Consider the following 15,684-nt stretch of genomic DNA (forward strand, 5'->3'; position numbering starts at 1 on the left):
GCTGTCCTTGAGCGAGCTAAGGTCCAGGCTGTAGAGACTTTTCTTGAATCCCAGGAGTACTTGGAGGAGCGGGATCGTTTGTATAAGGACAGATACATCAAGTGCATGGACCCGATGAAGCAGTCGTTCCCCGACCTTGATCTCTCAAGATTTGATGAGAGTGGCTCTGGGTTTGAAGGTCCAGATGCCGAGGCAATAGGGACCGATGATGCCGTAACGGCTGACCTTGGAGTTACTTCCGAGGCTGCACCTGAGGGGGCGCCAGAGGTTGCTCCGAGTGATGGCAGCAGGTGAAGCCAAGCCACCTCCTGAGTTAGCTCCTGGTGAACCCTGAAGCTGATTTTGCATTGCAAGGCGTGTTAAGCATTTTAAGCATACCAAGCTTCAAACACTTTAAGCACACTAAGCTTCAAGCCGATTTCAGGAGCATCTGCAACTTGGGGGGGGGGGGGGCATCACTTAACTCGGCCAACTCCTTGTCCGCATTTATCTGTCATTTTTTTAATGTAATTCTCAAGTGGGAACTAATGCAGTCTGATGTACAAATCTTATTGATGAATGAATATGCTCGATTTTGTTCATTTGACTCAGTTTGCAAGTTTTTCATTATTTGCTCCATTTGATAATCGAACTTAACCAATTGTTTAGCAGCCGACCTAGGGATAGTAGATTTTTAGATACTCAGCATTCCACGGATGGGGGAGTAACTGCCTAGTTAAATCTTCCAAGCGATACGTTTTGGGTCGGATGGTGCTCGAGACAACATAGGGTCTTTTCCAATTAGGTCCTAGTGTGCCTGCACCAACTTTCATTGTGTTTAGGAACATTTTTCGAAGGACCATGTCCCCAGCTCTGAATCGTCTAACCTTGACTCGGGCATTGTAGAATCGATCTACTTGTCATTGTCGAACTTCCATCCGTAGCCGAGCTCTTTCTCTCTGTTCTTCCAAGAGGTCGAGTCCGAGAGCTAGCAGTTCTTCGTTGTCTTCTTCTTCAAACGAATTGAATCTAGCAGAAGGTAGTCCAATCTCAACCGGAGTGACGGCTTCCGACCCGTATGCAAGGGAAAAGGGAGTCTCACCCGTGGCCACTCGAGCGGTAGTTCGGTAAGTCAATTGTATTTTAGGTAGTTCCTCGGCCCACGCTCCCTTAGCTCGATCGAGTTTGGTTCAGAAGTGTTGTTTGATGATCTTGTTGACTGCCTCGACCTGTCCATTCATCTGAGGATGATGGGGGGATGAGTAGACGTTTATGATACCGAGGTTGTCGCACATTTCTCGATACTGCCTATTGTCGAACTGCTTCCCGTTGTCGGTAACAATGGTCTGAGGTATCCTGAATCGGCAAATGATATTTTTTCAGACAAAATTTGTGATCTTTTGTTCGGTTATCCTAGCCAATGGCTCGGCTTTGGCCCATTTTGTGAAGTAATCCACCGCAACAACGGCAAACTTGGTCTGGCCTTTCCCCAGAGGGAGTGGTCCGATGATGTCGATCTCCCACTGCGCGAAGGGCCAAGGACAAGCCATAGGGGTAAGTTCTTCAGGTGGCTGTCTTAGAATGGTCGTGAATCGTTGGCATTTGTCATAACTCTAGACGAGCTTGCGAGCGTCGTGTTGAATGGTCAGCCAGTAGTAACCTTGCCGCAGGACTTTATGTGCGAGCGATCATCCTCCTGAGTGATTTTCGCAAATCCCTTCATGAATCTCTCATAGCACATAGTTTGCCTCGTCATGTCTTAAGCAGCGTAATAAAGGAGCGAAAAACCCCTTCTTGTATAGTACTCCATTGAGTATGGTGTACCGGGAAGCTTGGATTTTCAACCGTTAAGCCTCGGCGCAATCCTTAGGCAACTTTTCATCATCGAGGTACTGGAAGTTTGGGTCAAGCCACGCAGGCTCCAAATCGATCGCATGTACAGTCGAGCTAGGTGGTTCGTCGATGCTCGGTTTAGCAACGTACTCGATTGGGACGGACCTGGGTAAATTGTCTTCGTCAACAGAGGTAAGTTTTGCCAGTAGATCGACTTTAGCGTTTTCTGTTCGAGGGATCCGAACAATAGTACACTGTTGAAAACCGTCAATCAGTTCTTTGGCTTTCTTCATGTAGGCTTTTAGCTGTTCTTTTCATGTATGATACACGCTAGTAACCTAATTGACGACCAACTGTGAGTCACTAAAGACTTTGGGATGAATAAAACCCAAACTAGTTGCTAGTCGAAGGCCAAGCAATGTGGCTTCGTATTCTGCTGTATTGTTCGAGGCTTGAAATTCAAGTCTTAAGGCATATTGCATGTAGGTTTAATTGGGAGTTTTCAAGACGACTCCTGCCCCACTTGCCTTAGAATTGGATGAGCCATCGACATAAAGGTGCCATTTAGGTGGGTAGGGCGGTGATTCGGGAATTGCAGTCATCTGATTGGTTGGCTCATTGGCGAGATCGGTCGGTGAATCAGTTTATGGGGTAACTTCAGCTATAAAGTGGGCCACGGCCTGTTCTTTAATTGTTATCCTCGGCTTGTATTAAATGTCAAATTCACTAAGTTCGATCGCCCACTTCATTAGTTGGCTGGAAGCTTCCGATTTCTGAAAAATCTGACGGAGAAGGGGATTGGTTACGAAAACAATGGTATGCTGATGAAAGTACAACCGAAGTCATTGTGAACACATAACTAATACTAGGGCCACTTTCTACAGCGGTGGATATCGGGTTTCTACAGGGAGCAATGCTTTACTGACATAGTACACCGGTAATTGCTTCCCTTCACGCTCACGTATCAAGGTTGAGCTTACGGCTGCGTCGAAGACTGCTAGGTACAACAATAAGGCCTCCCTGGGCTCGAGCTTTGATAGGAGAGGGGGAGATTCGAGATATGACTTCAACTGCTGGAACGCTACTTCACACTTTTTTGTCTAATCTACTATTTGCCGACCTTTCAATAGTTTGAAGAATGGAAGGCATTTATCGGTAGTTCGGGAAAGGAAGCGGCTGAGTGCGGCCACTCGTCCAGTTAGTCTTTGTATCTCCTTGATCATTTTCGAGGATTCCATGTCGAGCAAAGCCTTGATTTTCTCTAGGTTCGCTTCGATTCCTCGTTGGCTGACTAAGAATCTGAGAAATTTACCCGAGCTTACCCCGAAATCGCACTTGCTTGGGTTCAACTTTATCTAATACTTGCGAAGGATAGTGAACATTTCTTCCAAGTCAGCAATATGATCAAGTCGTCGATGTATATTTCCATGATTCAACCGATATGCTGAGTTAACATTTTGTTTACTAACCGCTGGTAGGTTGCTCCTGCATTCTTTAGACCAAAAGGCATCACATGGTAACAATAAAAACCTTTGTTAGTGACAAAGGTAATCTTAGATTTATCTGATTAGTGCATTGCAATTTGATTGTATCCAGAATAAGCATCTATAAAACTAAAAAGTTCATGTCCCGCCATGCTGTCTACCAATTGATCGATCCTTGGAAGAGGAAAGTTGTCCTTTGGGCAGGCTTTATTTAGATCGGTATAATCGATACAGACTCGTCATTTCTCATTGGCTTTTTAACAAGTACGACATTAGCTACCCACTCCGGATAGTATATTTTCTCGATAAATTCAGCCTTGAGGAGATTGTTGACCTCTTCTTCAATAATGACGTACCTTTTGGGGCCGAGTGGACGTCGCTTCTGTCAGATCGATCGGTAGGTCGGGTCGATGTTGAGGCGATGAGTCATCATCGAAGGATCGATCCCAAGTATATCTTCATGGCTTCATGTAAACACGTTGGCGTATCGTCGGAGTAGAGATATTAGCTTATTTTTCAGAGGCGATTGTAGAGATGAGCCAATCCGAACTATTTTGGACTTGTCTGCCTCGACCAAAGGAATTGGAATCAAATCCTCCACCGGTTGGCCTCGTTCATGGGTCTCGGCCTGAGGGTCCAATGATTTGATCGTGGTTACCTCGGCGGGACCTTTCACGGCCATCACATAGCAGTGCCTTGTATCCTGTTGGTCACGTTTGACGACTCCGATTCCCAACTCAGTTGGAAATTTTACGGAGAGATGGTATGTCAACACTACAGCTTAGAGAAGAGATAGAGAGGGCCAACCGAGGATGGATTTTAGACTGACGGTTGGTCGACTATCAGAAAGTCAACTATCATTGTCGCTTGATGCAGGGAATTTTCGACAGTGAGTAGCAATGAGATGACTCCTTCAGAGAGAATTTGTCCACCTGAGAATCTGATCAATGAGGTGTGAACTGGTCGTAATGCCGATCGTTCCATGCCCATTTTGTCGAATGCTTGAGTAAATAATACATCCACAGATGACCCTGTATCAACAAGAATATGGACCACCTTGCGGTTTGCTATGGTGAGGGTGACGACTAAGGCGTCATTATGCGGATGGTGAATGCCCCGAGCGTCTTCATCTGTAAAAGATATGCAGTACTTATCCTTTTTCCTCTCTTTTAAAGGCTGAGCTAAAATCAGGATCTCAGACATAGGCCGACTGATGCTCCTCGCATGATTTTTCTGAGCATTATTTGAATCGCTCCTGCCTCGAGGACCACTGACAATAGTTCGAATTTCCTCCATTGGTCGGTTGTCACCCGAACGTTCTTCCGTTGTCCCAGTTCTTTCAACGTGCCCTCTGAGACAACCTTCTCGAATGAGTCTTTCAATTTTTTCTTTCAAGTGATAGCAGTCACTTGTATTGTGCCCATGGTCGCGATGATAATGGAAGTATTTATTCTTGCTCCGCCGATTCGAGTTGCTTTGGAGTTTATCTGGCCAGTTGATGAATCCTTCGCCCTTGATTTCCATCAATACCTGCTTTTGCGGCTTATTAAGAAGAGTATACATGGAGAATTTATAGTCAGGCCTCTTACCCGATCTACGTTCGTCACGAGGCCGATCATCCTTACGCTTCTTACCTCCAGCTGTGTCAACTTCTTTTCTTACTGACTCTTTAGCTGAGATTTTTGCGCTTTGAGCGGCCTCGCGCAGGATTCGGGTTTCTTCGGCGTCCACATACTTATCTGACCGAGCCATGAACTCGCCAAAGTAGTAGGCGGGTTCTTGTCCAGGGATACAAGAAACGGTTTATCTCTGACGCCTTGCATGATCGAGTTAAGAGCTGTCTCGTCCGAGTGTTTGGCTTCAACTGCTTGAACCAAAGCCGAGCTATGTCAGTCAGGGTGAGTGAGAGGCTCGGCACATCACGGCGTCCGATGCATCGTGCAACTCCATATACGTCCTAAAGGATTCAATGTGCTCAGTTGGAACGGTTTTGCCGGTGAAAGGTGTAATATGAGGAAGGCGGAACCGGTCTGGTAGCCGAGCTTGCATAATCTCTTCTGTGAATGGGGATGCCTTTGCCTCAGGTCTAGTCTGATCAAGATTACGGTTCTGCTTCATGTCTGCGATCTCTTCTTCCATTTCCTTTCGGAAATCCTGAAGGTCAGCTTTTCAGGGTTCGTCGCTATCAACTGTACCCTCGACTGATGGCCTGCTACGCCTCCTCCGTTCTATTTCTTGTCGAAGAGCAGTGGCAGGCAGCGGGGCAGTCACGGAACGAGAGGGCGCTGGCTCAGGCGAATCCCGGTGCTGACTCTGCTGAGGGACATATCGTGGAGTGACAGGTTGGGAGTCGGCAACTTGTGGTGGGGCATTCACCCGACCGCCATCATGCTGGGTAGGAACATGTTGGCGATGGATCTGTCCCAACGTGTGCTTCATATAGTTCATATCGCTCCTGAGCTCCTAGACCTCCTTATCCAACCGCCCGTTTCTCCGATTTCGTTGAGTCTGCCTGGTTGAAACGGTGATTGCCGGCAGGGCCACGGAACCTTGTTAAGTGTCGGGCTGGTTCTGGGTCCCTTGAGCTCCATTTGTGCCAGGCGGACCTTCTGTTGACGGTGGTTCGGTGACAACGACCTCATTAAGCTATTCTTGAGTAGTTCTTCTAGTTCTTGCCATTAAAGATCTATTCGAGGCTTCCCGATAGAGCTTGGAAAACGTCTTTTCGTATCATATCCCACAGACGACGCCAAACTGTTGATGCAAAAATCTGGTACGCCCCTTCTGTGTCCGTTCACCTGCACAAGGAGAAGACAAAGAAGACCCTGGCTACAGCCGGGGACCCTCTGATGCCAAAGTCAGGGCTAGGATTGTTCGAAAGGGTTTTAGGGATAGGTTTTTGCGTACCTCTCATTGTTGAAGGTCTTCCTCTTTATAGGAAGGGGAGGATCTCATTGTGCCAGGATTCTTTTCCTGATCTTTTGGAGATTTGGAGATTCGGTATCAATCTAATTTGGGATTGCGGCCGTTCCCAAGATCTTCGGGGTCAGAGATCTCATTACTGGATTTTCGGGCAAGCGTTTCGCTTTGCACCGATTCCCTTTTACTCGAATCGGACCTGGCCGACTCAACTAATGAGCGAGTCTCGGCCTGGCTGTAAGAAGTAGAGCTACTTGCCCTCTGTCGGATGAGATGGTGTATTTTCTATATCCGATTGCCGACTTAGTAACCGACCATTTCATGGTCGGTTTTATTGTCGGTCGTGTGGCATCTGAGCTTCGGGCCTAAGTCGGCCTCTTTTGGATGTTGCTGCCTCGTTTATCGAGTCAACTTTGTTCATCGTACAGATTCTACCTTACGGTTCTGGACTTTATAAGCGTCGGTCAAGGTTCCTCTCTTATAAACTTAGCTAAGTCTTTCTTTTAGGCTTTTGGTATGCTTTCCTCGGTTCGGCTTGTTGCCTCGGGATCCGGGAGGTGTCAGTAGAGTTGGTCCATTCCATAGCCGAGTTTCTAGACTTGTACTATTTTCTTCCCAACAAGCCTCCACTCCATTCATTAGATGCCTAATCTCATGTTAGGCATAGGACTAAAAGATTAAGCTGACGTTATTCAAGTGGCCCACTCAAAAGAAAACAGCTGAGACAGAGAGAGTTGCTATTTTGATTTTTATGATAATTATAGGAAATCCAATCCAACAATTAGACGCCACACCAACATTTTAGGTCTTGGGACCTAAAAACCAGTCTCATTCATTATTCATGTGCCGATGAGAGAACTTGTCTGCCATTGAACTGCTTCTAACATTGTGGACCCCCGCGGAATGGGCCAGAATATCTACAAGGTCATTACCTGATGGATCACGTCTTGGCTATTGGGCACATTAGCCACCCTACTACTAATGTTCATGACCTGCCTTGTACACGCTTGTGAGCTTGGCAAAGCTTAATGTGGTGACCGTTTGATCATGAAGGTGCGGACCACTTGGTCAAGCTGATAAAACAATATGGGGGGTATGTTGGGGGCCATGGCTCGGTGAGCCATACTATTCATGTGATGGGCCGACCGTAGGCCAGAATATATAACAAAAACTCCGAATTAAACAAATATGTTCATTTTCTTCATGTAAAAGATTTTACTTAGATGACACTGGCCCATTTGACACCCCTGAATCTGTCCTGTCTCATTTCTTCCCGTCAACCAACCTTCAAACCAAAATGCAGGGAGATACATCTGCGTGTGGCTCTCTCTACTTTGTCTTCTTATCCAAAGAAACATGTTGAAGATCCAAAACAATTAATGTAAAAGAGGCACTTTGGTAGTGTTTACCATTTTGATACACAAACACTTTCAAAATTGTAACCATAGCATATATATAAATACTTATTAAATTGACTAAATTTTGGAAATATGGTTAATTAGTCACATCTCTAAAATCATTTAACTTAGACACCTGTTTGTTGAATTAGGACCATTGGATATATAGTTTTCATTTATAACCGTACAATAAATTTCCACCAATCTGATAATCAGATACATGCTTCAATTTTGGTTCATGATATATAAACTAATACCCATGTGAATAATTTATTTTTGGTTAATTGTATGCCATGAATGTGGTAACTTCAAAATGCATGTGTATCATCCATAACAGTATGTCAGAGTATCAAAGTTTTCCTAAGAAAGAAAAAAAGACAAGTTGTCTGACACTTTGGCAGAATATGATACTTGATGCTCAGCTTAGAACTTGTGCACCTGGCATAAAATAAATGGAATGAAATTCCATAAATTATTAAAACTTGTTGTTTCTTAGTTACAGTCCAATCAGATTGTTTAAGAAGTATCCATCTCTGATTCGTCCACACTTGTTTATTAAAATAGGAGTATTGTATCTTTTTTATTTTTATTGCCTAAACTTGAATTTGGACGGTTTAATTTGAATTATTTATTTGTCATGTTTGCAATTTCTACGTGCCTGTGTATCATTACTCACACTCCGCCGGAGTCTTTAAGGTTTTCTCTTATATGGCTCCTATGTTAGTTATGCACTATAATGGTGGTGATCCATCCTTGTCAATGTGGCCATGGCACTGATATAGTGATTTTCGGGCCATTAAAATTGTGATCCCATTGTTAATGGAGAATATCTCTAAAATTACTCTGATCAAGCAATCTTAGCCATCCAATTAATGACTATCAAATGGATGGTTAGATGTAAAACAGCGAGTGGTCCAAATTTGAGAAAAAAAGATGGTAAAATTACTTTCTCTCTTGAAGTTCTTCGTAATGCTGCATCACAGTTGTGGTAGTGATTTGGATGGTCTAGATTCCCATACAAATATGTTATGTGTAATTGAAATGTCACAACCAATTGAAAATGTATTATATAAGAGTCCAGTCAATCAAATGAGTAATTTTAACTAAAATACAAAAAAAATGGAATTATCGTTAGCTGACTTTATCTAATCAGTGCACATGGCCGTCGAATCAATGGGCCACTTCTTCGATAAGAGGCGGCATGAAGGATTACAACAGACGCAGATTGCGTACTGACACTGCAGTAGCAAGTTGACATTGGTGGGTCCCACCATGATGTATGTGCTTTATCCACGCTGTCCATCCATTTTTTCCAGCTTATTTCAGGGCATGAGCTCAAAAATGAGGCAGATCCAAATATCAGGTGGACCACATTACAGGAAATAGTGGTGATTAAACGCCTACCATTAAAAACAATTTGGGGCCCGCAAAAGTATTGGACCAAGCTGATATTTTTGTTTTCCGTTCATCCAGGTGTTTGTGACCTAATCAACAGGTTAGATAAAAAAAACAAACATTATGGTGGGCCCTAGGAAACTTTTAATGGTGGCCGTTCAATCACTAGTGTTTTCGTGTGGTGTGGTCTACATGAGATTTGGATCTACCTCATTCTTAGGCTCATGCCTTAAACTAAAGATCCAAAATGGATGGACGGCGTGGATAAAACAAATACATTGTTGTGGGGCTAACAGAGAACCGTTCGCCACTGGCAGTGTCAATAACAATTGCGTCTGATAGCAGACGCGATGAACCTAACGGTCCTGGACCTTTTTGTTACGGTGGTGACTACGTGACCAATGCATGGAGATTGAGACCATTCATCAAGTAGGCCTGAGCATTTACTTGCCCAAAGATCAGACCTACCATCAGGAGGGCCCCACAAGCATAAGAGAAGCAGAATATACACTTGTGTGTATACCACTTTTTAGTATGTACTTTTAATTTTACGAATAAACTACTAAGCTGGTGTATCAATGGGGGCTTCCACCGCTGCACGCATGACACGTACCTCCAATCCAAAGCGTCCAATGGGTGGGTCTCACTGTAGATGGACTAAGCTGATGGTGGATGACATGTGATGGTTGATAAATGAGACAATCAGTAACAGCTCCAATTTCAACACCAGATGTCCATTTAAGGCTGGCCACATGATAATATCACTGGGGCAAAAGTAGGACTGGTACACAGATTCAAGTGGTACGTGATGTACGGCCCAAGTGAAAGCTCGTATATCAAGTGAGCCCCAGGCCCCCCACTGCATAGATCCAGGATACCCGGGCCAGAAAATCACCGTCCGTTAACAATGAGAACCACGTGTGTGCTGGATTTCTAGTCATTCATTTCTCTGCCACAACCTCATGTGGGGGTGTGACCATTTGCTAAAGTGGATCAATGACTTCATTTGGATGAGATCCACCCCATCCATTAGGTGTGCCACCTTGTGTTTTGACTAAGGCCCAAAAACCAGGCAAATTCAAAACTCAGGTGAGCTACACCATGGGAACATTTGAGATGGTAAGTCCCACCGTTAAATCAACCAAATTGTATGTGGTGTCTATTGTCGTGTGTACATGACATCCAATCTACTAATCTGGCATGAAACAACAGATGAGTGGATTCTATCAAAATTAGAACACTCGAAGACTCATGTGGGCCACACAACATGAATTTTAATGTTTTAGTCATGATATCACACCGTTGTCTATGGTGTAGCACCTAGGTCTTGGATTAGCCTGTTATTTGTTCACGGAGAAAATACGATAGCTCACCTGATGGACGGTATGGATCTCATGTACATTTCCCCAAGCGGAGGTGGGTTAATTGTAGGTACGCCTTATGTGTGACTAGGCATGGTTAGTCCGGCCGTGATTTGGCTAGTTACGCTGCCACTAGCCAGATGGCTAGTGGTCAGTGATCTGTGAGCCCCGTCCATAATGTATATGTTTTATCCACGCCGTCCATCTATTTTTAGATATAAATTTAGGTTTTGATCAAAAAAATGAGGTAGATCTAAATCCCTGGTGGACCACACCATGAGAAAGCATTAGTGATTGAATGTCCGCTATTAAAACTAAGGTCCATTGTAATGTTTACACTACATCCAACCTGCTGATCAGGTCATACAGACCTAAACCTGTGTCAAGGGAAAAAATAAATATCAGCTTGATCTAAAACTTTTGTGCCCCCTAGAAGTTCTTAATGGTGTGTGTTCAATAACACTTTATGGTCCACTTCAGATTTATATCTATTGTAATGTTTTGAAAAAAAAAAAAAAAGAAAGCACGGCATAGATGAAGCATATAAATCATTGTGGGCTCATTGAGCACTGACCACTAGCCAGGGTTACCAACGTTTACCCCTAACTTGGGTTCGAGTCCTTACTGCAGTGGTAGACTCTGGAGCTTCAACACCAGGTTTTGGGTTCGAGACCCATAGGTGGTGAAATCCCACTACGTGGGTGTGTGTCAGGTGCGTGTGAAAAAAAAAAAAAAAAAAACAATTTTACCCATAACAGTGTTGTGTGATATGTTGGGAGCTGTGGAGCTCATCCTGATGTATTGTTTTATATCCACTTTATCTATCTTGTTTGGGAAGCTCAAGTGGACCACAACATAGGAAGCAGTCAAAATCTTCCTATGGCTGACTGTAATGTTTATTTGAAATCTAACCAGTTAATAAGGTTATACAAATGGGGATAGGGGTGTACATCGAGTCGAACCAAGTCGAGCCGTGGGATAGGGGTGTACATTGAGTCGAACTGTGTCGAGCTGGCCGCGGCTCGACTCTGCTCAAACACTGGCTGACCTCAGCTCGATCCTCGAGCCTGACTTGCCAGCTCGGCTCAGTTCGGTCAACAGCTTGGGCTAGCTCGGGCTAAGTTCGAGCCAAGATCGAACCGAGTTCGCCATTGAGGCATTTCCACAACACCTGAACTGCAACTTCAAAATCCCATTGTTTTACAAACAAAGGCAATGGTTTTACAGGATTAAACTTCCATTGATGGTTTCGGTAGGAACTTGAGCTGCAATGAAGTGTTTGATGTCGGCGACGACACTATCTACGTTATTGTCTTCTCTAACTAGGTGACGTTCTTAGACGCCAACGAGTAGATGGCGTTGATGGACAGATGCAGTGGGGACCTTGGTGAGCTGGATGTGATGGAGGGTGGGAAAGTGATGATGCTGTGGACAAGGGCCCAACAGAAAGATACTGACCAGTGTTCTTCGATTTTTGGTGGGGATTCTTACTTGGGTCCTCCAAACAGAGACAAGAAGATTGACAGTTTGGTAAGCTACATGCTGGCAAAGATCACGAAGGAAGCAACTAATTGAGATGGAAGAGGATGTAATAGCAGCAGTAGGCTGAGTATTAGTGGTATTTGTTCTTATGGCAGTAGTGCTGATGATTCTCCTCTTTTCAAGGATGCAGAGAGGAATCTAAGTTTCAATGTTATTGGAGTAAATGGTTATATATGGGACCTGCAGATCAGGCATTGTGCTATGAAACTCTTAGGTATTCAAAACCTATTTGAAACTAAAGCGCCCCAAACCTTCCTTGCCACCAACCACATTTCGTTGAGTCATTTTATTAAACAGTTGGTGTTCAACATCAATGGCAAAGTAATCAAGTCACCGAATTGGTTCAATCTGAGTCGAGTTTAGCTGGGGCCTGCTCAAACTCAGCTCGAACACATTTTCGAGCTCAAAAAAGCAGCTCGATTCGGCTTTGAACTCAACTTCGAACCAAGTCGAATCAAGTTTTTTTGAGTCTAGTCGAGCGAGCTAACCGAGCTAGCTTAGTTCGTGTATACCCCTACATGGGGATGAAGGAAAAATACAAATATCAGCAATGCAAAACTTTTGTGGGTCCCAAGAAGTTTTCAGTGGTGATTGTTCAATCACCATTATATTCAATAGGATGGTCCGTTTTCAGTGGTGATTGTTCAATCACCATTATATTCAATAGGATGGTCCTCTTGATCTTTAGATTCCCCCCCCCCCCACTTTAATTTAATTAAATTTTTATTTTAAAGGAGATTGATGCCTAAAAATGAGCTGGAAGAATGGATGTACTTATATAAAACATATACATAAAGGTGAGCCTACAACTCCTAACATATCTCCTATTTGGAAATGTTTTACGTTATAAAGAAATTATTTTTTATTAAATGAGAATAAAATTATTCTATTTAATTCAAATAAACTGAAGTACTTAGAGAAAATTAAAATATCATTATTCCTAAAAAACGGATAAAATATCATCATTCATAAAAAAAAAATAATAATAATAATAATAAAGGAGATAAATTCCTTATGTTGCCCCAGGAATATTTCAAATCAGGATGTTCAATCCTTACATTTTGGTCCCACTTGATTATCAGATCCACCTCAGTTTTAATCCCATGTTCTAAAATAACTATTTATAAGGTCAGTTTTAGTCCCATGTTCAATCCTAGAATGCCTACTGTTGAAACATTTCTAGACTCCACCTTGATATTTTAATTCCATCCAAGCTGTTTATAAGGTCATTTTGACTGAGATGAAGTGAAAATGTCGTGAACTTAAACCTAGACAAAACTTTTGTAGCCATATAAATGTTTCAACGGTGGTCACAAAATCCCCACTATTTCCTATCATGTGGCCCATTTAAGTTTTGGATACATTTTATTTCCTATCATGTGGCTCATTCAACACTGTAGATTCAGGCTTTAGACTTTAGATTTAACATACGTGACCTAGGTCATGGCCCCAAAAAGTTGTTAATGGTAGATGCTCATTCAACACTATTTCCTATAACGTGGTCCACTTGAGATCGGGATATACCTTATTTTTGGTCTCATACAGTAAAATGATCAAGCAAAATAGATGGCCAGCATGGATGAAACAAATACATCATGTTGAGGCCCACATAGCACCGACCACCAGCCAATGTAGCCGATCCGTTTCCCGGATGAAACAAATACATCATGTTGAGGCCCACTGTCATATTTGTGAGAAATCCTCTCCGTCCATCCGTTTTTTGAGTTCATTTTAGGATATGAGGCCAAAAATGAACCATTAAAAGTAAATCGAACACCGTTAAAATTCAACGGTGAAATCAGATGGTTATGATCATCCGGCCATTCCATGCAATGTCCACAATCTAACCTATGGTTTGAATGGCCCATAGTGGCTTATGTGTATGTCACACTTATACTGTGGATCGGTTACCAGCCTACCGCTAGATTATCCTTAGGTGATCGAGATCAAGGCCGTTCATTAGGTAGGCCATACTATGTATGGGTCCTTCAACAAAATCAGGGCCATCCAGTAAAGTGTACTCTCCATGTACAGAAAATAGAAGGTCAGGAAGATTTGCCCATAGATACAGGTAAAAGTACAAGTGGGGCCCACTTGATGAGTAGCATCCGTAACTCTCCTTGCACTTGCGAAAGTAGCACGTGTGAGCAATTCCGGGACATTTATCAGGTGCACTTTTACATTGAACGTGGAATGCTGATCAATCATTTTAAACCGTCCATTTTTTCCAACTTGTTTGGCTAGATGCCGGACCCAAAAGAGCTGGATTTTTTTAGCCCAAGTCATATAAAGGTGTGGCCCACCAGATGAACAACCACATTTGGATTGATACCCTCACGTCCAAACCATTGAGAAAAAGAAGTATTTTTTACGGCCTATTGAGTCCCACCGTGACAAAGCGTGCGGCAAAAAACTCGGCCTATTGAGACCCACAGCTTGCTGACGTCAATACACCAGCCAATCCGCTTCCCAAATCTGTAGAGATCGGTAGGGCCCACCGTGATGTAAGTATTTTATCTAAGCTGTTTATTATTTTTCTTATGTTATTTTAATATATGATATGAAAGATGAAGCAGGTCCACAGCTTGAGTGAGCCACATCAAAGGATGCTACAGTGACATTGACATCCATCGTTGAAACCTTTCTAAGGGCCACTGTGATGTTTTTTTAACCATCTAACCTATTCATTAGGTCATGCAAACGTGGATGAAGTGAAAACACAAATATCAGCTTGATCTGAAACTTCTCCAGCTCTCAAGAAGTTTTTAACAGTGGGCGTTCGATCCCCACCTTATGGTCAAATTAATCATTAGACCTGCTTCTTTTATTGGATTACACCTTAAATTATCTGAAAAATTTGATGGACGGTGTGGATCAAACACATAAATCATGGTGGGGCATAAAGAAGTTTCATAGGTTAAAGGTTGATTTTGTATTGCGAAAACAATTTAAAAGAAAAAAATTACCGTAGTAACTTGAAAGGGATACTTTAGGAAACAAAAAATTTTTGTTAAATGAAAAATCACGGAGCGCATTCCGTGTTCACCATTAAGCCAGACTCCTATCACGGAAAGAATTCAGTGAAAACCACTTAGCGCTTTCCGTGTTCCGCGTTAATAACGCATTAAGAAACACCACTAAACACAGAAAATTTTCCCCATTCTGCGTTAAGTGCAAAAATTCAGCATTAACAAACATGGCCTTACTCCCTGCTCCTAAAAAACTATACATATACATATACATATACATATATATGGGAAATGGCTCTATGCGGTCGAGCTCATGGGAACTACCTATGAGGTCGAACTGTGTGGGCTCCACCATGATGTGTGTCGAACATCAACACCGTGCATTTGATGGGTCCCCTTTAAATTATGGGATATCCCAAAAATTAGCAGTATATCTCGATGGGCCCAACAAATGATTATGAATGTTTTAATGGGAGGGTAACCCCTCTCAACTTTTGTATGTGGTGTGGCCTACACAAGTCATGATTTGACTTGATTTTTAAGCCAGAAGCCCACCATGGAATGGTGCATCTGATCAATAGCATTGATGTTCAACATGCATCATAATGGGCCCACACGGCTCGACCTCATGGGAAGTTTTCATGAGGTCGACCGCATAAGAAATGGTACTAGGAGGACGACCTTCATGGAGCATCCCGTGAGGTGAGGTCGAGATGTGTGGACCCCAGATGTGTGTCGAACATCTACCCCATCAGCCAAATGCACCATTCCATGGTGGGTCACGAATTTAAAAATCAAGTTAATC

The 15,684-nt window shown here is 43.1% G+C and overlaps 1 protein-coding gene across 1 annotated transcript; it reads right to left on the reverse strand.

Moving 5' to 3' along the window:
* Positions 1-4,115: 4,115 nt before the first annotated feature.
* Positions 4,116-5,048, reverse strand: LOC131255169 (uncharacterized). The gene has a single exon (XM_058255867.1). It carries the CDS (start codon positions 5,046-5,048, stop codon positions 4,116-4,118), a length of 933 nt encoding a protein of 310 aa, XP_058111850.1.
* Positions 5,049-15,684: the final 10,636 nt, after the last annotated feature.

The sequence above is a fragment of the Magnolia sinica genome, chromosome 9 (assembly GCF_029962835.1).
Source record: "Magnolia sinica isolate HGM2019 chromosome 9, MsV1, whole genome shotgun sequence".
In the NCBI taxonomy this organism is placed as follows: Eukaryota; Viridiplantae; Streptophyta; class Magnoliopsida; order Magnoliales; family Magnoliaceae; genus Magnolia; species Magnolia sinica.